At 35.3% G+C, this 27,659-nt stretch overlaps 1 protein-coding gene across 3 annotated transcripts; it reads left to right on the top strand.

Annotated features, from left to right (window-relative positions):
- Nucleotides 1-1,969: 1,969 nt before the first annotated feature.
- On the top strand, nucleotides 1,970-27,140 carry mylk4b (myosin light chain kinase family, member 4b). 3 transcript variants are annotated; one of them, XM_026233376.1, is made up of 15 exons: nucleotides 1,970-2,156; nucleotides 8,618-8,846; nucleotides 21,522-21,609; nucleotides 21,825-22,155; nucleotides 22,558-22,766; nucleotides 22,853-22,958; nucleotides 23,332-23,425; nucleotides 23,898-24,007; nucleotides 24,103-24,244; nucleotides 24,335-24,405; nucleotides 24,506-24,634; nucleotides 24,715-24,867; nucleotides 24,985-25,063; nucleotides 25,150-25,198; nucleotides 25,505-27,137. In XM_026233376.1, exons 2-14 carry the CDS (start codon nucleotides 8,715-8,717, stop codon nucleotides 25,192-25,194), a joined length of 1,689 nt encoding a protein of 562 aa, XP_026089161.1. In that variant the 5' UTR covers nucleotides 1,970-2,156; nucleotides 8,618-8,714; the 3' UTR covers nucleotides 25,195-25,198; nucleotides 25,505-27,137. The 3 variants fall into 3 exon arrangements, with proteins under 3 accessions (XP_026089161.1, XP_026089160.1, XP_026089159.1); XM_026233375.1 differs by lacking the exons at nucleotides 1,970-2,156; nucleotides 8,618-8,846 and adding an exon at nucleotides 12,316-12,579 and having other exon boundaries at nucleotides 25,505-27,138; XM_026233374.1 differs by lacking the exons at nucleotides 1,970-2,156; nucleotides 8,618-8,846 and adding an exon at nucleotides 19,121-20,333 and having other exon boundaries at nucleotides 25,505-27,140.
- The last annotated feature ends 519 nt before the right edge of the window (nucleotides 27,141-27,659 follow it).

Raw genomic sequence — 27,659 nt, 5'->3', positions numbered from 1 at the left:
TCTCTCTCTCTCTCTCTCTGTCACACACATACACACAAACACATTCAAACACACACAATTGCTACTCCTGAATTACACACAGACAGCAGCACTTAAACGTCAGATTGAGGTTTAAATAAAACTCTTCATGTCAGCACCATGGTTTGCTGTTTCCACACCTCACACTGCATGCATACTTCCACTAGAGCATTTGTGTGTGTTTGGTGTTAATTAGTTCTAGTAGGTCCCCAGAAGTTAGCTAATTTTGAAAACCTCCCTTTGGGGACATCCCCAGTTATTAAATTAATTCATAAATAAAGCAAATCTGTTTTTGGCTAATGCTAAATGCAAATGTTTCCTGTTAGAGTTAATGTTTGGAAAATGAATAATGTGTACAAGCTTAATTTAAAGCAATGGAAATCTATAGTATGTTCTCATTTAGATACCTAACTAAATATGTGAGGACAGAGAAGTAGTGGTTGGAGGTAAGGGAGAAAGGCTGGCTATGAAAATACCTTGTGTAACATTGCTCTATGACTGACAGACAGGCAGGCACACACTGCTTTCTAAATGTACCAAACATCTGCAAATATACTGAAACACTTACTCCACCAACACACAGACAGACAGAGATATACTCGGCATTTAGACACATACACTTTCTTGACCTTATTCTGTTTTGATTTTCTGTTATATGACCATAAAAAACTTTTAAATGTATTACATGCTCATACATGTTTATGAACAGACAAGAGCAGCTGCAGTTTAGCTTTGATCCTGGTATTTTCAATGAGAACACAATCCATATACAACAGAAGTGCCAGCCCATAGCATAGCTAAACTATTCCAACACAATAAAGGAATATTTAATGCTTTAACTACATGGACACATACAGAGAAGAGATCATCACCCATTGTACCGTCTCAAATAAGTCAAGGAGAACAGAATTTGACCTGGTTGTTCTCTCTGGTGGTCTGTCCCACTGCCATTCTCAAAAGCACTAGTAGATGAATTGTTATTCATCTGTTTCTGTAGATGTGAATTTAGCTATTTTGCCTACATTTGACCTCTGCCTCGAACAGCATTATTGAAACCGCACTGTTGCAAAAATAGTGCACATTTAAGTCTTAAAGACTTAGTCCATGAGGTGGTTTCTCATTGACAGTTCAATCACAGCTGAAGGCTATAAATAATATGAGTGACAAGACAAAGGTTTAGCCTATTAGACTTCAAAAGTCAGGGAGTGGGTGCTTCAAGATGAATTATCTCCATTTGTATGGGTAAGTACAATTTCCATTAAACATTTCAGTAATAACCTACCTAAAGCAATTCTACGTTTTCTTTTTTAACCATTTAAACTGACTGTGGTAAACTGACTAATGTACACTGAACTGACTGTGTCTGTTCAAAGAGTTTGGTGAGCGGGAAAGAAATTCCGTGAAAAGTGCAGACTGCTTTATAAGGCTATACACTGTAAATACGACAGTGATACATTAACGACAGTGAATTTCACTCACTTAACTGTAGGGGGCTCTAAAATCAGAAAATACACAAAACTACATACAGTTGCTTTAAAGATGTCAATTAATTCACCTAATTAACTTAACCAAGTTGACTTTTGGTCAGCAAATTCCTCCCAGACAATCCAAGTATTAATGGAATATAAAAAAATAAAATAAATAAATTGACATGTTTTTAAATCTTATTTTACAAGTAGATACTGAATTTCTTTGCACTATAAGATTTGGTTATTTAGTTGGGTTTATTGACTTTTACGGTCGTAAAAACACGCTTTCTCTGTACACACACAAACACACCCCAACACAGGAAAGGGAAACACATGGCACTGAAATTCCACACCCTCTACAATAGCATGTTTAACCCCCTTCCCACTCCCTGTGCTTCTCTTATCCCCCCACAACCCTCCACCCCCACCTCACATCTACACTTGACTCGCCTCTGACTTTGCCACATCCCACAGATTGTCTCTCTCCCTCTCTCTGCTTGACCGTGTGCCACTTAAACAGTGTATACTATGTGGACAAGACCCCATGTCTGAGGCTGATCGCCGATTTATGGCTAAACATCCTTGATACAGACTGTGTTTTACAACAAAAGGAAGAGAAAAGGGAAAACCTCAATTGGAGCGACTTGTCGTCAACCTGCCTATTCAAATGTAAGTGGAATATGATATGACAATATGATATTATAATATGCTACAATAGACTGTAGTAAGATGTACTATAATCATATGCCTCTATTGAACGTAAACGCTCCTGTGGTGTTGCATTAACAAGCCTTTACATGCAAACACACATATCATTCCTAACGAATAAAATCTTAAACTCTATCAGGATGCATGTGTGTTGGTAAATGTTTGTGTTGAATCTGTTGATATAAGCATTGAAGTATGTGTCATTTTACACTGCACTGCTATTACCATTAGGCTGCTACAAAAGTTATGGTGTTATAAGATCAGAGATTAAACATTCCCTGGTGTGTCTATGTATGGGTACAAAAAGACTCCGTAAGCTGTATAGTCTTTGTATTTATTTAGATTTTACAACAGAATAGTCATCATTCATAGATTTCAACACAAATAAAATATCCTTTATAGTGGCAGAGATTTAAGGCAATTCATCCTCAAAACTCAAATATTTTCCCTACCATATGTTATCAAGTGAAAACTGTCAGTCAAAATAATTAAGAAGAAGTGATGTCAAAGACGTGATGTTCCAAGAAACACACTGCCAAAATCTCACTTGGCTAGGGTTCTTGGCTATGGGGTCAACGTAATGATATATTCTCTTAGGGGCCTATCGAAGGAACATCCCAACCCAAGAATAATATCTCATCTGTTTAGTTACCATGTCCACTTCATTCAGGACCTTATTCAAGACAACATCTATTAATTTCCTACATACATTTAAAAAATGTACTAAACGTCCTGTTATACAACTTTAGCCTTTCTAGAACTTCTGCCAGATGTTACACATATATTTTTCCCTTATATGGACTGCCTGCTGCAAACTGGTTTACTGTACAGCCATCAATTACTTGTTATTTCACTGTTTAGAGAGACCAGGGCTGTTACAAAGATTCAACTATTTTATAAAGAAACCTACAGGGATCTTTAAATAGGTAGATCACTCAAATAAATAAAACCCGATCCCTTAGAATTATCCCTTCATAAACAAATACCAAAATTCCAATCCAAAAATACGTCATGATATGGAAAAAAACATATAAGTCTCACAGGACTATAAGTCGCATTTATTTAGAACCAAGAGAAAACATTACCGTCTACAGCAGCGAGAGGGCGCACTATGTTTTCAGTGTAGACTACAGGAGCACTGAGCAGCATAGAGCGCCCTCTGGCGGCTGTAAACGGTAATGTTTTCTCTTGGTTCATTTCTCTCGGTTCATGTAAAATTAATTTTCATAATTAAGTCGTACCTGACAATAAGTCGCAGGACCAGCCAAACTATGAAAAAAAGTGCGACTTATAGTCCGGAAAATACAATATACATTTTACTTTTGTACTGTAAAAACTTTTTGTGTGCAGACAAATGTTTATACCCAGATAAAATGTGTCTGCAAGATGGCTGTTAAAGATCGCTTCATCTGGAAAGCCTCTGCTTTGTACAAACATCTGATAGAGGTCTTTAAGATGTCAGTTTTACATGCAGTCTAAATCATAAACATTGTAAAGACATCTAATAAACATCTATTGGACATCTGATAGGAAACATCCTATAAATGTGTCGCAGAGACTTTGCCCTCAGCCAAAAACCACATATTTGAAGTCTAAACAACTACTGTATATTCCTTGACACAAAAACTATTAATTATAAAATTATAGTGGATTATCTCATGCTTGGAAAGAACTCTCAGCTATTAATAAATAATTAATTCTGGCACTGATTATACTGTCAAAAACTTTTTTTTTTTTGGCTGGGCGCTGACAGAGAGTCAAAGAGTTTGCCTTTTCACTGTAGCATAAGCCATTCAGAACCCTTTAATTGAGACTCTGTAACACTGCACCAGAAAATATGACAGCAAGGCCATGATCATAGTACAGCTATGCACCCATTGCTCTATACCAAGCAAAAGGGCAAGAACTCTCTCCACTATTAAGGTGAATGGAACCGATTGAGACTTGTGTCTGGTTTGAAAATAGAGCGTTGTTCTTGTTGCTGGGGTGTCCCAGCCCCAGGGGGATCACTCCAGTTTAGGACTTTCTGTTACCCCAGGGCATTTAGATGGATCAGCATGCTATGTGCACAATGGCATCTCAACTGATCCATTGGAAAGAGAACAACACACTTCTTATCAGGGTATGTGAGGTAGAGCTCATGTCTAAATGCAGCCTTCATCACTGGTGACAGTTTCGGTGCATACATGATAGGATGAGTTATGGGACAAAAACATTCTTTTTTTGTTTCAAGTGACAGCATTTTAATGTCATATTGCAGTCTATATTTTTAGTTTGATCATCTTTTTGGGTCCCAGTACTTTTTTTTTCTTTTTTTTTTAGCACATTCATGTCCATCCATCTAATTCACATTTTAGAAGTACATACCATAGTCCATAGTCCATAAACAAGACATAATATTTATTTTCTCTATGCATGGAGAATAGTCTTTCAAAACGAGGGTCACCACTTGGCCTGAGTGCTTAAATTTAAAACCACAAAAATGACCAACTGACCCCCACAAAGCTGATTATAGCTGCTAACCTCAACGTCAGCATTGACCTGCACCTGCTCACTGACCCAACACTCGTTACCATGCACTCATACACACATAATGGTATATATTTCTTTCCAGTCTGTTCTTGTGTGTAATGTGGTCCAGTAAAAACAACGCTTTTATCTATAAAAAAAAGACGCTATAGACCAGATATAGACTATTAGAGACTATTATGACATTTCCTCTAAAATCAATATTTAATTGTAAGAACAAATAAAGTTTTGTCACGTTATGTAATCCGTCAGTGTTTTTTGTCCGTCTCTTTCTGACTCTTTCTGCAGTTACATGTTAAGCCAGTAGGTGTTGGCAAACTGTCTTTATGTGTGACTTATTCACTCATTCATTCATTCAAATTAAAACGAATGCTGATTCATTATGAAACAAAACTAGTGACTTGTTTAATTTAAAATTGCGTACATACTTTTTTACCATTTTGTTATATGGCACAAAAAGTAAGGGTAATATACGAGTGTAGCCTACAGGTCATAGACTGTATAAAAACAGGTAGCCTACAACTCTAAATTCAGCAACTGTCATCATGAGTGAGTCATTAAATCATTCACTGAGACGATTCGTTCTGAACTGGCTCATTCAGGAATGCCATAGGACGTGTCGCTCCGTTAAATCATCTGTGTGAATAGTTGAAACTTTGTTGGCCTAGCAACCTAGACAATGTATTCAATTCAATTCAATTCAAGTTTATTTGTATAGCGCTTTTTACAATACAAATCGTTACAAAGCAACTTTACAGAAAATTATGTTTCTACAATATTTAGTAGTAGCTAGTAGTTTGTGCACATTTGACAGGATTTTAGAAAAAATTATAATAATAATACAAGACGTAGTCAGCTAGACGATGAACTATCAATATTATTAATTAAGTTATTATATGATGCAGTCACACATTTAGCAATAATTGTTAGTTCTGTTTGTTGATTCAGGGTTAGCATCATCTGAGGTCCTCTGAGGGTCAGCATCATCTCTTCTCAGGTGTTCTGGATCCAGACTGGAGCTTGGCGAAAGAGATGTGTTTTTAATCTAGAATTAAACAGAGAGAGTGTGTCTGAACCCCGAACATTATCAGGAAGGCTATTCCAGAGTTTGGGAGCCAAATGTGAAAAAGCTCTACCTCCTTTAGTGGACTTTGCTATCCTAGGAACTACCAAAAGTCCAGCATTTTGTGACCTTATGGTGCGTGATGGGTTGTAGCGTGGTAGAAGCTAGTCAGGTATGCAGGAGCTAAACCATTTAGGGCCTTATAGGCATAGTGCGAACTACGGGGGAGCTAGGGGGAGCTCGGCTCCCCTTAATAAGACATGGGCTCCCCTGAAAACGAGAAATCTGAAATTTTGGGGGGTCTCAAAAAATACTGACAATGTGAATATTTTTAAGTGCAATTTCAGTTTTGTAATGTGATTATGATGGCAAAATATTATTCATTCATGCATGACGGCGATTAAAACCTAATTAACTTCAATTAAGATTACAGAAGGTGTGGGGGCGCTGCGCTGCAAATTCCACATGTTAGTATGTCATAGGTTCGTAGAAACAAAATAAACGTTGGAGGCCATTTATCGTGCGCAAAGTCCTTCCATTATGCAGTAATAGCATCATAGCTAGGGCAAAAAGAAAACAAGGTAGTTCAATTAATTTTGGTTTTATTAAGAAATTGTGTAGTGATGACGCACGACTGATTCACCTGCTGCAAGCACTGGTAAACCTCAAGCCAAGCCCACCGTGAAAACGCATGAAGCTGAAGAAAAGTAATCTCTGGGATCCTAACCCCTCTTGCTTTCTTGCTTCGAGTCCTCTCTCGCGTTAAACTGGAACAGCCAGCAGTGGAGAGACTGGAAGAGCCAATATACATGGCTGTGTGTTAAGGATGGAAGCTTGGGGTGCATCACTTTGTAACGCGTTGTGTCAGGAGGGGGAAAAAATATGAGTAGCTCACAAAGTTATTAGGCCAGACAAAACTCACGGAGGCGATTGACATTTAACAACGACTCGCGTTTTATTTCTCCAATCGAACTCGGGCAATTGTCTGTCCCCATGTTCCACCGTCCACAGCGTAACCAAAACAAAACAAACAAGATTAAAACAAAATGATTTCCAAACAGAGATTACCCGCATACATGGGCGATTCGAGTCGCGCTTGTATACATTATCATACAGAGTGCATGCCGTTTTACAGGGAGCGCGCAGCTCTTAAAGGGGCCACATTTTTTCCCACTCGTTACAACTTGTAAGGACGCAAAAAACCTTCTTCTGTCTGAAAAGGTACCTGGCACGCACTTGTCTGAGGAGTGGATTAATGATTAATGCTCAGAACCAGTCGCGAAAAATTATATATAAATACAGGGACAGCATTGCACACAAGATGGCCATTGAAGTGGCATTAACTAAGCAAAAGGCGATTCTGCCAAATAAAGTAATTGAGGTCTAAATTAATGGAGGAGACCGCAACATCATTCAAGGCTGTCTTCCTGACCTATCAATTTGTGTCGATAAAGTATAATAGTGCATATTGTAGCTGTTATGTAGCTTTGTAAGTCATTATAAGTCCTTTTTTGAGGCACTCGTGTCGATAATGTATAATAGTGCATACACTTGTAGCTGTTGTAAGTCCTTATTTGAGGCATGCGCATGTGCACGCACTCTACCCCCCCCCCCCCCCCCCCCCCCACAAAAAAAAAAAAAAGTGGGCTCCCCCAAAGGACACGGTATAGTTCGAACACTGCTTATAGGTAAGTAATTATAATTTGTTACTGATACGGAACTTAATAGCTATAGCTATAGCCAGTGCAGAGACTGTAAAATTGGGGTAATATGATCATATTTTCTTGACCTCGTAAGGACTCTAGCTGCTGCATTTTGGAATACCTGTAGCTTGTTTATTGACGAAGCAGGACAACCACCTAGAAGTGCATTACATAGTCCAGTCTAGAGGTCATGAATGCATGAACTAGCTTTTCTGCATCAGAAACAGATAACATGTTTCGCAGCTTGGCAATGTTTCTAAGATGGAAGAATGCAGTTTTTGTAACATTGGAAATATGATTTTCAAAAGACAAATTGCTGTCTAATATAACACCCAGATTTCTGACTGTAGAGGAAGTAACAGTACATCCGTCTTTTACATCGTTGCAGATTGTAATCTACAAGATTCTGTGTAGTGTTTTTTGGTCCAATAATTAATATCTCTGTCTTGGCGAAAATTATTTGTCATCCAATCTTTTACATTTTTAACACACTCTGTTAGCTTAGATAATTGGGAAGTTTCATCTGGTCTCGTTGAGATATATAGCTGAGTATCATCAGCATAACAGTGGAAGCTAATTCCGTATTTTGAATACCTGTCCTGCCCTTGAATACCTGTATAGTTTTGTAATCGATCTATGAGTATGTCATGATCTATGGTGTTGAACGCAGCACTAAGATCAAGTAAGACTAGAAATGAGATGCAGCCTTGGTCTGACGCAAGGAGCAGGTCATTTGTAATTTTAACAAATGCAACAGCAATAACAATGTAACAGCAATACTGTGTTATTTTAGTGGTAAAAAATATTATGCTGATTGATATTGCATACTAGTATTTTTATCATTATTATCATCATAAGGTAAAAAATAATAAACACTCTGTTTTGCAAATAGTTTTACAGTTACTTTCTTATTCTTCAAGTCATTTGTGTAATCTAATATATGAATGAATTGGAAATCAACAGAATTTGACATGGTGCAAAATAAGGTGGATAAAAGCAATATCAGTGCAATATCAAATGCTTGTGTATAAGGATCGGGTCCAGGAAGGCTTTAAAGCCGACAGATTTTTCTTCCAGATTGATTGATTGATTGGTTGGTTGATTTTTTTATGTTTTTATATTTCCAGCTCAGAAGACAATATCAAGTCTAAGAAGAGGCAGTGTCCCAAGTCTAATAAAACAGTTGCTGCCCATCCATGCCCTGCATTTCTTAACAACAGAGCCATGGAGGGAGAGGAATCACAGGCCAAGGAGCTCAGCATGGGTCGACTTGCGTTCTTTGGGCACCTTGAACAAGTAGAAAGAATGCGTTGCTACTGGGAGCTAAAACATGTCAAACTACAGACTCTGGAGCAGGTAACTCTCCAAAAAATGCTAGACACTGACACAGATGTTTATCCACATTGGCTTTTGGGAGTTAATTTGAATGAACAGATATTTTGGTTTACAGCCAAAGCCTGTATTATGTGCCATCTGATAGGTATGTAAACCCTACCGTTCAAAAGTTTTTTTTTTTTTTAAAGAAATAAATACTTTTATTCAGCATGGCATATTAAATTGATCAAAAGTATAAATACATTTATGTTGTTAGAAGAAACATTTTAAATAAATGATGTTCTTTTGATTCTTTATTCATCAAAGAATCCTGATAAAATGTATTACTGTTTCCATAAACATTATGCGGCATATCTGATTTCAACACGGATAAGTGTTAATAAGAAATGTTTCTTAAGTACTAAATCAGCATATTAGGATGATTTATGAAAGATCATGTGACACTGACGACTAAAGTAATGGCTGCTAAAAAAAAATCTGATTCGCCTTCAAGTTTGGAATAAATTACATTTTAACATATTCAAATAGAAAACATTTAGTGTAATAATATTTCACAATTTGAATTTCTTTTTTTTTTGCTGTAATTTTTATTAAACCTATGCAGCATTGGTAGGCATATGAGACAACCCCAAAATTCTAAACGTTATTGTATAAGCTACAGTAAAAGAGAGAGTTGTTTGTATATTATTTTAAGCTAGGTGTGTTGTACTGCTTTAAATATGTCCACAGAGGGGGCTGTATTACCACGAATCAGTCCAACTACAGGTAAATGTTTTATATTATTTCATATTAGGTTTTGTAAACTGAGGATAGTAATGTCTGTGGTACAGTATATGACAGCATACCACAGGTGATTTGAAAATAACTAGAAAATGCTTTTAAGTCAAAATTTTCATTGCAATGTTAATACTTACTTCACTTACAAGCTATGCCATACTCCTGGTTATTTTTATAGAGATTGCACATGCACACTTTAACACGCAGTCCAAATTACATATGCCATGCCAGGACAACCAAAAAAGTTTAGCAACTTAAAAAAAAGTAGCAAGGCAAGGTAGAATATACCATAAAGGTTCTGTGGCATTGTGCATTTTTACTGACTGTACAGGAGGGGGCACCAGTTCATTTAATATTTTACTGCATTGCTTGCTGACTCAGTAGGGCTTACAAAACTAACAGTAGGTCTTATGACTATACCTGTGACATTTCTTATATTATATCAGTGATATCTGAGACTAAAATGGTTAGTATTTGTTTTTTGAGTTGGACTATCCCTTTAAACATACATTATGCAGCTACAGTATCTGCTTGTTTTGCATATTAAACATTTTTGTTGGTGATTTGACATCAGTTTTCACACGTTCTCTGTATCTGAGCAAAGTTAAGACAAACCTGTTGGTCACTGATTAAACAGATAATTATTTAAAAAATAATTTCAGTTTTATAATAACTATATGTATTTTTTTGTTTTGTTTTTTGTTTAACTTTTACCTATATATATATATATATATATATATATATATATATATATATATATATATATATATATATATATGTATGTATGTATGTATGTATGTATGTATGTATATATATATATATATATATATATATATATATATATGTATATGTATATGTATATGTATATGTATATATATATATATATATATATATATATATATATATATGTATATGTATATATATATATATATATATATATATATATATATATATATATATATATATATATATATACATACATACAACAATAGCTTGTAACAATAGCAGAACCCTTTTTCAGTGCTGAGGAAATAGAACCTTTCTTATAGGGTTCCATATAGAACCATGCTTTGAAAATGCTATATAGGACCTTATTGGTGTTATTAATAGCATTTTTATGATAGTTTTTCATTTATATTAGTATGTTAATATAATTAAGAGTATTTGTATATATTATTTATTAATATAGTTTTTTATCCCTCTATCTGCCTGGTCTTATAATATCCTGAAGTGTCTAGGGTTTTCCATAAAATCAGCAACAAAAATAACAACGTGTCAATTAGGTCCTTTTTTAATGATGTGAAATTGTAGCAAAAATTTCAGTGTTCTCACAGCAGTTAATAACAAAATACATTAATGAATAACAATGGACACTGAACATACATAGTAAAGTAAAGTAATAAAACAAACTAGAACATAAAACATAGTGTAGTGAAGACCAAGGTCCAGTGAACTTCACAATCCTTCATCATTATCTGTATTCTGGTGTGACTGAAGGGCAGTTTCTCTCTGCAGATGATGAGGTTGTAGGATGTCACAGCATGAATTGAGTTTAGATACACAGTTTGACTCCTTTCATTATTTATGTGAAAATTTTGTTTTAAGGAGGCCAAAAGTAGTATGCACTTCACAAAATGATAAGAGGAAAAAGCAATATAAAGTCAAATGATAGCTGTGTATGTTTATGCATATACCCTAGTAATAAAAAAATATATAATTGTAACAAAATGTGATATCTTTGTTACTTACTTAGTGAAGAAGAGGAGGGTATTTTTAACTGAGCAGAGTTGGTCACACTTACATGTTCTCTTTTACTAAAAAAAAAGAAAAGACGTAGGAAACCAATTAGTATTTGAAAGTTATAATTGAGACATTTTAAGAAATAAGTGATTTGCCTGTTGACCGTGTGTTTACAGTCTGTGTAACTGGATGGCTGAGCTCCAGAAAATCAGTAATGAAGCATCTTAAAGTGTAGCCTCTGTTAAGGTTTTACTGTAAAACAATAACAAGCACACATATAATTTTTTTCATCTTTATTTTTATTAAATTTATTTTATAGTTTTCAATTCTTGTTATTTTGTATTACTGTATGCTTATATAACTGTGATGACCTACAGTATATGGTGCAAAGCAAAGTCAGAAAGAAGTAACCCAAGAACTGCAGTCTATTTAAATCAGGTTGCTACTGTTATGGTTTTAAAGCCCCCCCACCCCAACATATCTCTTATTGCTTTGTGAGTGTGTGAGCATTGGTGTTTTGCATAGCTGTGACTGTGTGTTTGAATGTCAGTGTGTACGTGCGCATATCTCTAGTCTGATTATAGTAGTCACACATGTGGAGAATCTATGACAAGTTGCCATTTCTCTTTTAAATGTTCTGGAGCCTCAGAGTGTACCTTATGCTGAGTATGGTGCTTGCATATGGATGTGTCAGATTATACAGACCATATCTCATTCACCCCATTGTATTTGTGTGTGTATGAGCACTTTAAGTGCTGTGTCTAATGTTAAGGATACATAGAGTTCTGCTAACTGCCCTCCTTATGCCATGAGCCAGAGTTCCACCTGTCCACCTCTTGTCTTACTGATTGACAGATGTTTTGCTCCTTTTATGGAGGGGGAGGGGGGGGGCGTTCTCTTCCCATTGCCCACGTCTCTCCTTTGTTGTGACTGCCCACATTTTGTAATCTGTAGCTTGCCTCTACGGCTCATGTCAACAACAGGACCGGTGTGTAAAGAAAGAGAAAGAGAGGGAGACAGATTACGGATTACGGAAAGTTAAGGAAAGTTCAAAAGAAAAGGAGGCTTGCTTGGTGTGAATGTAGTTGCCATGGAGAATTTCTTGCAAGATAAGGACCTTTGGATTGTGGGAAGTGTGTGTTTGGTTGCATCCATCCTATGGAGACGATTTTGGAATTTATTTACATACAAGAGGAAAAGAGACAGTTCACCAGAAAGTGCATCTATTGACATTCAGGTACAAACTTATGAATATATTCAAATTGGACTTTTTCTTTCCAAAATTGACAATTTTTTTTTTGTGCTAATCCAGATTATTTTGTGTACATTAAATTTGATTGTATTTATTTATATGTGATTTGAATGGTTACACATTGTGTTATACTGTAGTTCATAAAATACATTTTTCATCCATTTGCTTTAGCTTTTTATAATCCACAAGGGGTAAAGTTAAATTAGCTGTATATTTATATTTTAAAGCCCCTGGTACAGTATGTTTCCTGATGGTAATTATGAGGGCTTTAAAGAAAATAGAGAAATTTTAACTGAATTTTAACAAAAAAGCTGTTAAGTATTATATAATGTAGTAATATTGCATAATGTTCTTTTGAATGAAAATGAATGAATGTATTTAATAACATTTTACAGAAAAAAAGAAATACATATATATATATATTTTTTACTATGGTTTCTGGGTTATCTGAGAGCTTGTTTAAAAACAGATGGCTGAACCTAGTGATGCACATAAGAAATCGATTTTAAAGCTAAATATAAACATTTCTGTTTTTCTCAGCAGTGGAAGTCGTCATAGTTGGGTTAACTTGAAGAGCAGTGAATGGGAGACTATATGACAAATATATTTTCTGCATTCCCATTTGGTCAAATAGCAAAAGAAACACTCCACTGTATTGTATCATGACTTTCAATAAAAGGAAAACAATTTATAAAGACTGATTATGGCAGTCAACGATGTCAAATTTACAATCCCTCTTATAGACACTGCATTAGGAAACACCCGCGCATTTAGCATTAACTGTTGTTTTTTTTCTTTATTTGATGCAAAGTTGATATTTTACAAATAATAGAGTAAATGCATTAATAATAATAAAAAAAAACTTTCGAGGATTTACGATGCTGATGACCGTTGAACCTGTCATCACAGTCTTGTGAAAAGGGTCCATTGAGGATTGTGTCCATTTCATTGTCCATTGTGCATAATATCATAATATGTACATACTATTATAGAATATTTGCTTAATTTGATTCATAAATCTTTTTTTCTATGTCAAAAAAGGAAATAAGCTAGGCTTCTTAGAGAACGTGTTATAACATGACTAGCACACAACTATATAGTCTGAACAGACAAATCACAGAAAGACTTGATACTAAGAACCCATGCTTTTCAGTACATATAGCTTATTAATAAATCAATTAATACATTTCTTAATTGTGATAGAAATATTTTGAAAATTAAATGACCGAACGGCACTGCTAGTGGGAAACTACAGTAGCACTGCACTGCACTAACTTTATAGAAACTGAGTTTGTACAGACACTTTATAGTGTAAACAGAGTGATACTGTGATTTACTGTCTTCCTTCTCTCATGTCAGTTTGGATTCCATTGTAATTTTAATGACCTGTCCTCCTGCCCAAAGTGGCATTCAGAACAACATGCGTCTCAACCACAAATACTAGTAACTGTAACTGTGACTCTTTATTGGTAGTTATAGCTAGCTCGTTACTTTGCACTTTTACCTTCAATAGACATGAAATATTTGATTCTAACAATACCTTGGAAAAAACAGGTAATCTTTAAATTAAGATTGATAAATAAACCCAAATAGGACTGACTCTTATCGAGTAAGGATGTGTCCTAAACTCCTGAAGCATTGGTTTCTTATATTTTAGAGCAGTCAATGCAATTTGGGAATGAATAGTCATCAATAATAGTCAATAGTCAGTTAAATCTGTATGTGTGTGAGGCTTCCTCAGGTGATGTCGGTTGCAATTTAATAGTTAACAAACATATTTTGAACTGAACTGTTAAATTAGCACCCGTTTCATATTTCTGAATTAAATGTGTTTTTTTTTTTTACATTTTGCACTGAGGCACATTTTTTGCACTCAGGTAGCAACTGACAGACAGATCGTAGCCTAAAGCTTTCAGTGACAATGTGGATTGATGTAATTGGCAGACGTGGTGTGCTGCATATTCAAACAAAAGAACCAATCAAATACATCAGAACAGCTCTGCTTTACTAAACAGCCTTTAAATGGCAAGAGGCATCATGTACATCAAAAACAGGCAAAGCAACAAATCATATTTTTCTACATACTCATTTTTACAGAAAATATTCATATGTAACCAACTTTGTAATCATTCACATTTTCATAAGTAACTAATTTAATAAATAAAAAAATCTCAGTAACTGATTAGTAACATTTATTTTGTAATTACATTACATAAAGCTTACTCCCCAACACTGCATATTATGTATCGTACAGTTGTCAGTCATTGGGGAAAAAACTCCGTTTATTAGTAATAGTACTAATAAACTGAATGTGTTTAAATGGGCAATAACAATGTTGATATATTTATTATCAATAAATGTAATTTGTTTTAATCTTATTTAAACTAAATTATTATATCTTATTCCACAGCTAACCATAGTTTAACCATGTTTATACTTTTTATAATAATTAGTTTTTACAATGAACATATTTATGCTGATTCTAAGCAATTTGAATACATGCATTTAGAAAATATGACTAAGTTGATCTATCTAATATCTTTATAAATAGATTTATATCTGTGTTGATGTAAAACATTGCCAGGGAACCCTTTTGTAATAATATATAAATAAGATTTGTTGTAAAAATGTTATTTGTTGCACTGTGCAGTACAGTCGTGATGTCTTAGATTTTTTTTCCCCACCTTTATCATGTCATTGCATAAAACTTTAATATGGTCACTAAAAACATTTCTTAACATTTAAACAATTTTGCATCTAAAAATATTTGCTTGTAAATATTAAGATCTGCAGGGATTATTAGATGTTTTACTGGACAACAAGACAAAACATGCAGTACATTCTCAATATTTAATCCTGACAGAAATTATCAAATTTAGTCATGCAATGGAGTCAGGAAGTTTGGTTGAATCCTCTGTAAATGCACGTGGGCCAGCTGTTGTCGTCACCTGAAGTTGAGTTCATCAGTGTTTCCCTAGGACTCCCTCACATCAACATGTGCACACACAGTGCCAACCACCCTCTCACTCACATACACTCAGTGACCTTCCTGGGATGGCAAGTTTGAAGGGAAAGGGAGGGAGGGTAGAGAAGGTATAGCGAGGATGAAATCCATCAGGGCATGGGGGGCATTTTGTTACGTCCCACCCTGAAATAGCCTCCTGCACATGCTCTTTCTCTATATGCATACATTGACATTGAGATGCAGCAACACACTCTTATGGACACATACATGTGCACAAAAAAACGTTCTCTGCTTACAGTTTCTAGTAAGGATTGCATTGTTTCTGTGCAGTAACTGGTGCACCTGTACATTTTCTTTTCTCTCACACACGCAAATGAACATTCTCTGGCCAGTGCACACATTTCCATGTGCTTGTGCCAACTTGACACATATAACATAGTTATAAGGGGATTAGTTTTGAGGCATTAAAGAGGTGACTGATACTCAGTCTCTTCAGTTAGTTAAAGAGGTATTCAGCACCAGTCTGACTTTATGGGCTGTCATCACCTTCAGACTGGTTGTTCTGGAGGCAGGGCTGTTATACTTTATTCCAAAAAACACTGTATTAAGTTAATTTTTTTTAAACCATGAACTGATATTTCATATGCATACTTGATGTTTCTAACCCATGCAGTAGAGCGCTGACATACATTTTATGTATGTAGTCTCTGCCACCTTGTGGTGAATCAATTGAACTGTCACAATTTAAAGGGATAGTTCACCCAAAATTGAAAATTCTGTCAGAATTTGCTTACCTCTCTCATGAAGTCAAAAAGGAAGTGACTAAAGCTGTAATTCATCGACTGGCCGCTTGAGGCTGGCTGCAAAAGGGAGTCAATCCCATAGACTCCTCATGTTAAAATGCCCAACTTTACAGTAGAAAAAAACATGTTTACAGCCTGGTGCAAAAAAAGATTTTGGTCTATATAGCTAATTTTGCCCTTCTTGAAAACTTTGAGGGGGGTGAATTTTTTTATAACTCATCTGTTTAAATTGTATTAAGACTTAAAGTTCTGCATAATTAAGGGCGTGGCCACTTGAGTGACAGGTGGTTTGCTGCTGACAGTGCCGTCGTGCTAAGGGGGTGTGGTTTCAGCAACTAGCTCCCCCCTTTTAGCCCATTTTCGATTGTCCGTGAGAGTCGCGTGGTGACACGCTGCCAAGATGGCGAAGGCCCGTTCTGCACACTTTAAGCCTCAAAAACACACTTCAGGAGTCTACGGGTGACGTCAGGGACACATCGTCCATGTTTTTATACAGTCTATAGCTTACCCTCAAGTTGTCACAAACCTGTTGGCTTTCTTTCTTCTGCTGAAACCAAACAATATATATATATATATATTGTGAATTGTTGGTAACCAATCAGTTTATAGTAGCCATTGACTTCGGTTGCCATGGATAAAATGTGTTTAAAAGATTGTTTGTGTATTTCTTTGATGTTTAATACAATTTGTTGCAGCACTGATGTTATGTGACATCTGCTGTGACTGCCAGACAGTTTATACAATTAGTCTGCAGCTGCTAAAGTACGAATTATGTCTCTGTGTGAGTCCTGTTTATCATTCTACACATATTCTACACGTCATATAATCCCTAGCTCTTTGCCCATCTGTGATCATCTCTTCAGGGCCATCATCTCATGTTCCCCCATTATGTAACACATGCGATGCCATAACCTTTTATTCCATCTCATTAGATTTCTGTTTGTTTATCAGGATCTTTGCAAGGCATTAAGGAAACATGAGTGCGATATACACTGCCTGTCAAATAATTAAGATTTTGAAATATTTTTGAAAGAAACTATTTTCTAAATAAATCCATTTTTAAATGTAATTTATTCTTGTCGTGGCAAACATACAATTTCAGCAGTAATTACGCCACTGTTCAGTGTCACATGATCCTTCATAAATTAAATTAAAATTAAATTAAATGTATGCATTTTGCAAACGCTTTTATCCAAAGCGACTTACAGTGCATTCAGGCTATAATTTTTTACCTATCATGTATTCCCGGGTAATCGAACCCCCAAAGCTCTACCAATTGTGCTACAGGAACACAAAATCATTGTTAAAATGAATTATAAATCATTGTTAAAATCATTATAAATCATTATAATATGCTGATTTGATCATGTACATTTATGCAAAATCTTTCCAGTGAATAAAAGTCATGGGTGAGCAACAGTCCCTCTGCCTTCACTAGTTGAACCCATATGTTTTATTCATCAGAATGCATTTTTTATAGCAAATGTGAGGCTAGATGGTTTTGTAATCAGCATTTAAATCGCAAATACACACAGTCAGGCATATAAGAACACAAACACTCTCCATCACACAAAGGAATGTGAGCACAGTCTGTTTTCATAAGCGCTTGTTGTCAGAACGCTAAAGCTCACTTCACATTATCAAGTTCCCATACCAAAGGCACCACCAATCCTCTCGAGATTACTGAATGTTCAGCGGCTAGCTATTAATACATCAGCCAATCAGAAAACAAACTATTACGCCTCCAAGCAATCAGCTGTGTGCTCTTAATGGGATGGCCTATCATATACAGTGTTACACACAATGAGCCAGTCTAAAATAAGATTATTGTATGCTTAGCTGTTATCAGTCCCTCTACTTAGCTGTTGTTAATATTTACAAGCTATCGTGTTACAGTGTAGCATGTGAAAAGAGCGTTTAGCAGGACTATATCTATCTGTTTATGGTAAAGGTATACTGTAGCACCTGTTTGTGTGTGTTTGAGGATTGTCTTACCTTACTGTCGTTCTCTTTACTTGTGTAAATCTGTAAATTTAGCTCATTCTTTATTAAATTTGTATTCATTTTGGATGTTAATGTTGCTAAATGAATGGGTGTTGGATGTCAGATTTCTGTATGGTGAACAGGAAGGTGTTGTGAAAAGGTTAGCAACTAAAGGCCAGTTCATCGCTGAACGGTTAGTGTGTAGAAAATTACTCACATGTGGTTACTTGAGATAGAGGGGTGGTGGAAAGTTTTTAAAAGAAAATTCTTGGTTAAATACAAGTTAAGCTCCATTGACAGCATCAGTGGCTCAAGTTAGTGTCAATGTTATTCCAGGATTCTCAAGGATTTAAAAAAATAAAATAAAATTAATTTGTGAATAATAATTTATAGCCAATTAAGTATTTTGAGCTGAGCATAACTATTTGGTAACACTTTTCAATAAAGTCCAATTGGTTAATGCATTAACAAACAATAACAATGAACAATATATTTGTTACAGTATTTATTAATCTGTTAACATTAGTTAATAAAAGTACCACTGTTTATTGTTAATTCATGTTAGCTCAGGTCCATTTATACTAATAGCTACAACATTTTATTTTAATAATGTACCAGTAAATGTTGAAATTAAACATTTTCAAATCAGTTGTTGATGCTTTTCTGAACCAAGGATAAAAAGCATTTTAGAAATATTACATTTACAAGGAGTAATTTAGTCAGTTAAATATTCTGAGCTGAACAAAACTTAAATCTAGAATAAATATGAAATTATTTATTCTAGAACAAATAAATTACTAAAATAAACAGCCACTAGAAACTGTACACAGTTTTAAATGTAATAATTGCTATACCTTTTTAGATAATTGATCTCAGTTTTAACATTTTTCAATATTATTATGTTTTTCTCATGACCGTGGGAACAAACATCGCAGCAAACATTTGAATTTCTGTCAACATGTTTTCTTTCCTTTAAAATACTATTTCAGTGTCTCAACAGCTATTCTGTCCCAGTTTTTCAAAAGTCACGTACAGTAAAATACGAACACAGTCCCTTTATCTGAGATGTTGAATATCAGTCAATCAGGAGAAATCTAATGGTTTAACAGTTGACATTTAAAAGTCATACATTTAAAAGATCTGTCAGTGCTGTTGATATGTCACTCTTTGAGTCCATCAAGCTCTTTTTCTTGCACCCACTCTGGTTTCAATGTCTGGACACCTGGCTCTAGGCTTCAGTCTAATCGCACACAGCAGCCCTCCTCCAGGATAAACAGCCACTTTACACTGACCACTCGCACACTAGCCAATAGGAAGATGCATAACCCCTATAAAAAGCATCGGTTTTGAAGCTGAAGACACCAGAACGAGAGAGCAAGAGAATTAGAAGGGGAACAAATGAACTGTAGGTTGGGATGCATTTTCAAGGGGACGTGAAGAAAATAAACTAAACTTCTAATTGTTTTAAAATGTCATCATGAGCGTTAATCTTGTCAAGTCTCTTGCTCGGGTTTATGACTCCAAACCACTTCATGCTCAGAAACGATCGAATGGTGGAAGAGCCACAGCAAGAACAGCTTCCCTTTCTGCTTTCTACCTCATACAAATGTCCATCTTCACCACTTCCTGATAAGCCTTCTTCAAAATCCTCCACATCTTCTGCTCTCGTACATATTGAAGGACAAGTTAGTGATCTGAATGATAAGATGGACAGCATCCTCACCCTGCAGGAAGCGTCTCTACTGGATACCATCGGTCAAGATCAAGGCACAGCTACAGGTGGGCGAAGTGTGGAGCAGATGTTGTGTGACGTGCGTGTTGTTTTAGAAGCTGTTCGAGAGAAGGAGGAACAGCAGGATCAGCGACTTGAATCTTTGGAGCGACTGGTCAGCGGCATTCAGCAGGTTGTCAGTTTTGTTGCTGAAGTGTTGAAACGCTCAAGATCGGCGGGTCTCTTGAAAAACACACACTCAAGATCCAGCTGTAGGGTGAGTTTAAATGATTTATACACCAATCAAGTGTTAAAAATGGCTCATTTGGAGACATACTTCCTGAAGTACAGATGAAAACACAAAACACAAACTACAGTGGACGAATGAGCCCAACAAATTCACAAAAACACAATTTTTCAGTATATAAATATTTATGTTTGTGAAGCAGCTGACTGTGAATGGATTAAAAAGGTTATTGTTGCACAAACGTGGACTTACATGTTTGTTACTCTCTTTTTTGTTTGTCTGTTTAGTTTACCCATGAATTGTTCTGATTTGCTTTTTGTGTAGTTTGGGGTTTGTTTGTCATCTTAAGTGTAAAATAAATATTGAACATAAAGAAGTTGGATGCGCATACATTAAATATTCATTTTTTTTTGTTTAATTTCCAAATTATTATTAATATATATATATATATATATATATATATATATATATATATATATATATATATATACGTATATATATATATATATATATATATATATATATATATTTTTTTTTTTTTTTTTTTTTTTTTTTTTTTTTTCTAGCTGTGCTGCATTTTCACCTGTGGCTTTTCTGGAACATGGGTTGCCAGGTTCATTGTCCTTTTCATTGGTTTAAGCCATTTATAAAACAAATTGACCTATGATGACATAATGAGTGATTCTCAGTACCAGCTCAAGGACATGACTGTGCATTCAGCTCATAGCAGAAGATTGTCTGTGATTAGAAATATCAGATTCATTGCCCGTTCAAACTCAGAGCATTTAAATGAATGTATGTGTCACTGACTTGAGCAAGGCACCGAACCCCCAACGGCTGCCCGCTGCTCCGGGTGTGTGTTCACTGATCTGTGTGTGTGCACTTTGGATGGGTTAAATGCAGAGCACGAATTCTTAGTTATGGGTCACCATACTTGGCTGAATGTCACGTCACTTGACTACATTGAAAGCAGGTGTTTTTTTTATTTTTTATTTTTTTATTTGTCATTTATTGTGTTAATAAATGAGAACCTTGTTATTTACAATGGCTATACTTTATTATTTTCAATGAAACATTGAGGTTCAAAATACCATGCACAATAGGTTTTTCTGAATATTTATGACACTTCACTTGAGACCCTGTGCTTATACATTTGTCAAAATTTTGATCATATTTTTAAATTAATTTCTCTACTGTTGTTTCTTTTTCTCTCTCTAGTTTAGAGAAAAGGATGGTAGTGATAAATCTAAAGTGTACCAAAAGGGGTCGAAAACCCAGAAGAAAAAGAAACCACTGGATGCATCAGGTGAGGAAAAAAAAGTTTAAACGCCAGAAATCACATTGAAAATCTAATTGGTATCTGTAAATAAACTGAAAGTTTTAGCTTTTTTTTTTTTCAGATTTAAAACAACAAAAGGTTTGACAGAAAACAAAGAAGAAACGTTAAAGATTTAAAGTCATTTAATGTCATTATTTTCTTCTGTTTCTACTGTTTTCTTATTTTCCTCTTTCCTTTTCTAGACTTATTCCAGGCTGGTTTTGAAGAAGTGCAGAACCAACAGAACAATCAGCTTTCTCAAAGCACAGCTGCACATCTGGATCTTATTGAAGAGGAGCAAGAAGTAGACAAATACAGGGAAGGAAAGGATGGCAAACAACAGGCTGCAGTGGAAGAAGAGGCAAAAGAGCAAGAAATTGTTTCTGAATTATTTCAGATAAAAGAGGAGGATAAAAAGGAGGAAGAGAATAGGTTAAAGAAAGAGGAGGCTTTATGGTTATCTGAAGTAAACCAACTAGCTGCTCTGAACTCATCTGACCGGACAGATGGAAGCATTACAGTCACACCAGAAAGGTATGTCTGGATATTTTGTTTAGAAAATGACTTTAAGGTGTGAGTTTGATTAAAATAAGTAAAATGATTCATTGTAAACACACTACTCAGTATTGGTTTTATTACCAATATTTAAAGTAACAGCATTTATCTGAAGTGGTATATAGATATCACCGTCACTTTTGATCAGTTGAATATGTAAAAAATAAAATACATTTCTTTAAAAATCTAACTAACCCCTAACTTTTGAAGGGCTATTAAGAAGTGTAATTAAATAAAAACAGTATACATATTCCATTTTAAAAAAAAAATACTTTAAAATGTGATGAATTTATATAATGAATTGTATTTTTAAATAAAATAAGATATACTAAAACGAGACCTATTTGTATTTTACACCATTTAATTTCTATATTCATGTAGCTGTGAGGAGAATCTGGAAATAATTTTCAGCACTAAGAGGCATGTTACTGATGAGACTCTGCCAGATGAACTTAAAAAAAGCCGAGTGGAGGAGGATAAGGAATTGAAGGAGGAAGAGGTGGCAGGACTTGAAGCTGCAGAGGTGGGACCAGAGAGGACAGAAGAGAAGAGGAAAAATGCAGAGCCAGTAATTGATGAATATGTCATTGGTAATAAAACAGTTGTACATTCTGAGGATAACTGTAATTATATTTCCCTTTTTGTACTGTAGTTACATTTCATATCTTTTCCACAGATTCTTCCCCTCCTCCACCTGCACCATTTGAACACCGTCTAGTTACAACCAAAACTCACCAGATTACAAGTTACTACACTATCAATAAAGAGGAAGTTCTTGGAGGGTGAGTTATTATTTACATTGCATCATATTACATTAGATCCGTTTACATCAATGGAATTTTAAAAGCAGGATGCCTGTGATATTAAACCCATGGCATAAGATTGCTAAGCATTTTAAGAGCTTATAGGACACATGATACACAAGGGGATGAAAGTGACAGACAGGTGTGTGTGTGTGTGTGTGTGTGTGTGTGTGTGGGAAAGAAAGAAGCTGAGAGAGCGAGACATGCAGATGCATTTTAGCTCTTAGTGAAAGTAAATACAGAGAGACAGGAGGAGATTACAGTAAATTTCCTTTGCGGTATTCAAAGGATGTGGGAATTTCCAGTTTTCAAATTTTGTGATTTAAATGCGTTTTTATTTTGATTTTAATAGAGGACGCTTTGGCATGGTCCACAAATGTGTAGAGAAATCTTCAGGCCTCGTATTGGCAGCCAAGATCATCAAAGCCAGGAGTCAGAAAGAGAAGGTAAATGTCTATGTCCATTTTAAAATGACTTTAAGTTAGTGGTTTTCTTTCTTTCGTTCGTTCTTTCTTTTTTTTCTTTTCTTTTTTTTTAAATCAGCCAATCAACTTATGGACCAATTAATTGCCCACAACAGTGATATTTTTGTTATGTAATAGTTTCTATTAAAATGTTTATTTTCAGTTTTAATATTAGTTTTATTAATGTGGTTATGTGTTTCTTTTTCATTTGAACTCTTTTTATATTTATTTATTTAACTTTTAGTATCTTTCTAATTGACCAGTTGTTAAAATTTTTATAATAAATAAATAGCTTATCTTATCTCAGATTTACTTTTATTTAAAAAAAATCATAGTTTTAATTTAGTTTAGTTTATAATTAATAACAGCACTGGTCCTTGAACCATTATACTTCAATACTAATATATATGTATTGTGATGAATTATTGCTTTTCATTCACATTTGTGTTGTCAGGAGGTAGTGAAGTGTGAGATTGAAGTGATGAACCAGTTGAATCATGACAATCTGATCCAGCTCTACGCTGCATTTGAATCACGACATGAAATCATTCTAGTGATGGAGTAGTAAGTTACATCCACAAACCCATTGTTTCACACACAGACATCGTCTCTCACATGCTTTGTTTCTATGAGCATTTTGTGTACCCTGTGTCCCCTAGTGTTGATGGCGGAGAGCTGTTTGACCGGATCATAGATGAGAACTACAAGCTGACCGAGTTGGACACGGTGCTGTTCATCAGACAGATCAGTGAAGGGCTTCAGTATATGCACAAGATGTACATATTACACCTTGACCTAAAGGTGCCAAACCCAGTCTTGTTAATAACATGCATTTGAACAGCTAAGTGAAAAGAACAAGATGTTTGAAATCCCTGTTTACTGTGTCAACAGCCTGAAAACATTCTCTGTGTCAGTCGACAAACTAACAAGGTGAAAATAATTGACTTTGGGCTTGCAAGGAGGTTAGTATTTGTTTTTAAGTCTGGGTATACACTTGCTTTCTTTCTGCCTGTCTTCATGATTCAACTGTTTCTCTCACACCTTTTTTGTTCTTCCTTTCAGATATAAACCTAGGGAGAAGTTGAGGGTGAACTTTGGTACACCTGAGTTCCTGGCTCCTGAAGTCATCAACTATGAATTTGTCTCATTCCCAACTGATATGTGGAGTTTAGGTGTCATCACTTACATGCTGTGAGTAAACAGATATCAATGAACAGTCAAAATAATACCGAAAGGAGAGAATTTTCTAAAACTTGTGTTTGCGTGTGTAGGCTCAGTGGCTTGTCTCCGTTCCTGGGTGAGGATGATAATGAGACACTAAATAACATCCTGGCATGTCAGTGGAGTTTTGAAGAGGCAGAATTTGTCGACATCTCTGAGGAGGCCAAAGATTTCATCTCACGCCTGCTCGTGAAGAGCAAAAGGTTTGTGTGTCCCCAAAAGTTGGCTAAATTTGATAAATCCTGCTTTTTTAATTCTAAAATGTTGCTAGTATGTTTGTGGTTTGATGAATGTTTATTTATTGTTATTTTTTTGTGCAGTTGGAGAATGAGTGCATCCCAGTCGCTAAAACACCCATGGCTTTCAGACCGAGCCCTTCACTACCATCTGCGCCATAAGGTTAATAACAGCTCCGAGCCTGTGACTAAATGAGTGCAGTAGTGACTTATGCAAATTAAGAATTAATGAACCTGTTTCTCTCACAGAAAAACAAGTGTCATTCTTCACATGCCCCTCCTTCAGAGGGATAAACAGGTAAATGCATAATGTGAAATAGGTTAAAGGGAAAGTTCACCCAAAAATTATAATTCTGTCAACATTTACTCACCCTCATGTTGTTCCAAACCTGTATGCATTTCTTTTTCTGAACACAGAAGAAGATATTTCAAACAATCTTGGTAACTTAAGTTCTTAAAATATCTTATTTTATGTTCTGCAGAAGAAATTAAGTCATGAGGGAGAGTAAATGTTTTTTTTGTTTTTTTTGGTGGACTGTCCCTTTAAATGTTAAAAAGTAATTAACATTTAGTTCTCATATTCTTGATTTGATGTTTTCTGCAGAAGTGATCATTGGATCTCCTGGCGCCTTGGTGACACACTGGACCAATACTGTTGTATATTAATATTACAGTCATATATTGACTGTAAAATGTTTATTAACTTCTTACCTCAACTTTAAGCTAAAACAGCATATACACATGAAAAGTCCAGTCCTCCACAAGAATATTTCTCAATTTTTTAAATGGTGGCTATTTATGGCTCTGTGAGGAACTTGCCCTGTGCCCCAGTCCTGGTTTAAGTGGAATTTAACTGTCTGGTGGCTGTCGTCTTATGAAAAACTACTATATACAAATAATACTCCAGTGATTTGGTCTTGTATGTGCACTTTATAATAGGCCAGGACTCTGGAAAATATGTGAATGACTAAGAGTGCAACAGAAATCATCATTCATACTCTATACGCACAAATGTATTGAGTCTTATCATGGTAATGTTCTGTACATCATTGGTTTATGGTAACATTTAATTTGCATAATATTTATGAAGGCATTAGAATTCACAAAGGAAACAGTACTGTATTTTACACTTGAAATTCTAGCATCCTTGATGTTAAAATCCCTAAAAATAATCTGTCATTTTGAATGTAATGTCTTTTCTGCTGATTTTCATGAAGTTTAAGTGTCACGAGTTTGGAGTTTGTCTGTGTGCATGTAGCTACTTTTGTCTGACACAAACAGGGGCGCCCCCAAGGGGTGGCCACCCCTGTATAAACTCTGGCCACCCCTGTGGCCACCCCTAGGATGATTTGCAGTGCACTATTCATTTAAATGCAGAATGTAAATTCACAATAGTTTAAGAAGTGAAAAAAAAAATACAGCACCTGCTGCAGCCACAGTTTTGAGTCTCTGAGCAACATTAAAGTGCTTCGTTCCTGAATGAATCAACCATTTAAATGATTCGGTTCAATCGCAATGACTCACTTATTAACAGTGACTCGCTGCCACCTATTGGCGGTTTTAATTTCACATTTTATGGAACCTTTTCATTTTGATATGTGGATCAATTTTGTTTATAATGATTGCATTTGCTTGGTAGAAGCCCAAATGCAAGTATTTGACCAAAAAGATGGTGCACACTTTTAGAAACAATGGTGTAAAGGTAAAAATAAAATTTATAAAACCAGGTGTCAGCACAATTAAACATAAGATATCAGCAAAATAACACTCAGCAAAATAGTCTAATATCGTTATCGATAAAATCCTAGAACTCACAGAGATATAACTTTTTGTCTACATTGCAAACCCTTCATTTTTTTCCCCTTTATTTTAATGTGCCACCCCAAAATTTACTGTGGCCTCATTTGGCCACCCCTGTTAAAATTTTCTGGGGGCGCCACTGGACACAAATAGCCATGACCCAAATACAGCTCTCACATACCACATTTTATTCTACAATTCCATTTAGAGGGTTTCCCTTAGGGCAAATATATTGTTCAAAATGAGTAATTCAGAATCATGAGCTCCAAATGCTTTGCTAATGCTGCTGACCTCACGTTATTGTATTGTTGGTGTAGAACTTTTTTTTTTAAGCTGGAAATTTGAGTCTGGCTTCAAGACTGGCTGTTTAGGCAATTATATGGTCTTGCTAACTCCTTCTCTTTGTTGTAGACATCTCACCTTCCATGAAGGCAAACAGAGAGAGAGAGAGAGAGAGAGAGAGAGAGAGAGGGAGAGAGAGAGAGAGAGAGAGAGAGAGAGAGAGAGAGAGAGAGAGAGAGAGAGAGAGAGAAATTGAACACTATACCTTCAAAAGTATTGTATGGTTCTAAGTATAAAGGTATTGTTGTTGATCACCTTTCAATCATTTTTAATTGAAATGCTTTCACAATATAATAAATGGGGTGAAATTTACTGTATGTCAGCTTATGGATAACAAATGAAATTACTTTTAAACACTACGATTCTAAGTGAAAGCTGAAAAACCTTGACTATCACTTAAGTCATTCTCTTGCAAATGTACATAATCCTGAGTTCCTCCTCTTACTTTATTTGTTTGCATATGAGAACAATGTGACCCTAAAAAAACAAAAACCAGGCAACAGACCAGCTTGACGAGACTGGGAGACCAGAAAAACAGCCTTGACCAGTTGAAGATCTTTCTCAGCTGTGATTTAAGCCCAGTCTAGAATTTACTATAACATTTTGGCATATTATAT

This window comes from Carassius auratus, chromosome 45, assembly GCF_003368295.1.
Source record: "Carassius auratus strain Wakin chromosome 45, ASM336829v1, whole genome shotgun sequence".
NCBI lineage: Eukaryota > Metazoa > Chordata > Actinopteri > Cypriniformes > Cyprinidae > Carassius > Carassius auratus.
This window is presented reverse-complemented; position numbering and strand designations above follow the sequence as displayed.

Excerpts from the sequence above, each read along its gene's own strand:
- mylk4b (XM_026233374.1), top strand. The coding sequence starts at position 19,860 with ATGACTCCAAACCACTTCATGCTCAGAAACGATCGAATGGTGGAAGAG. Across the intron at positions 20,334-21,521 it reads ACTCAAGATCCAGCTGTAGG|TTTAGAGAAAAGGATGGTAG; the intron begins GTGAGTTTAAAT and ends TTCTCTCTCTAG. Across the intron at positions 22,156-22,557 it reads ATTACAGTCACACCAGAAAG|CTGTGAGGAGAATCTGGAAA; the intron begins GTATGTCTGGAT and ends ATATTCATGTAG.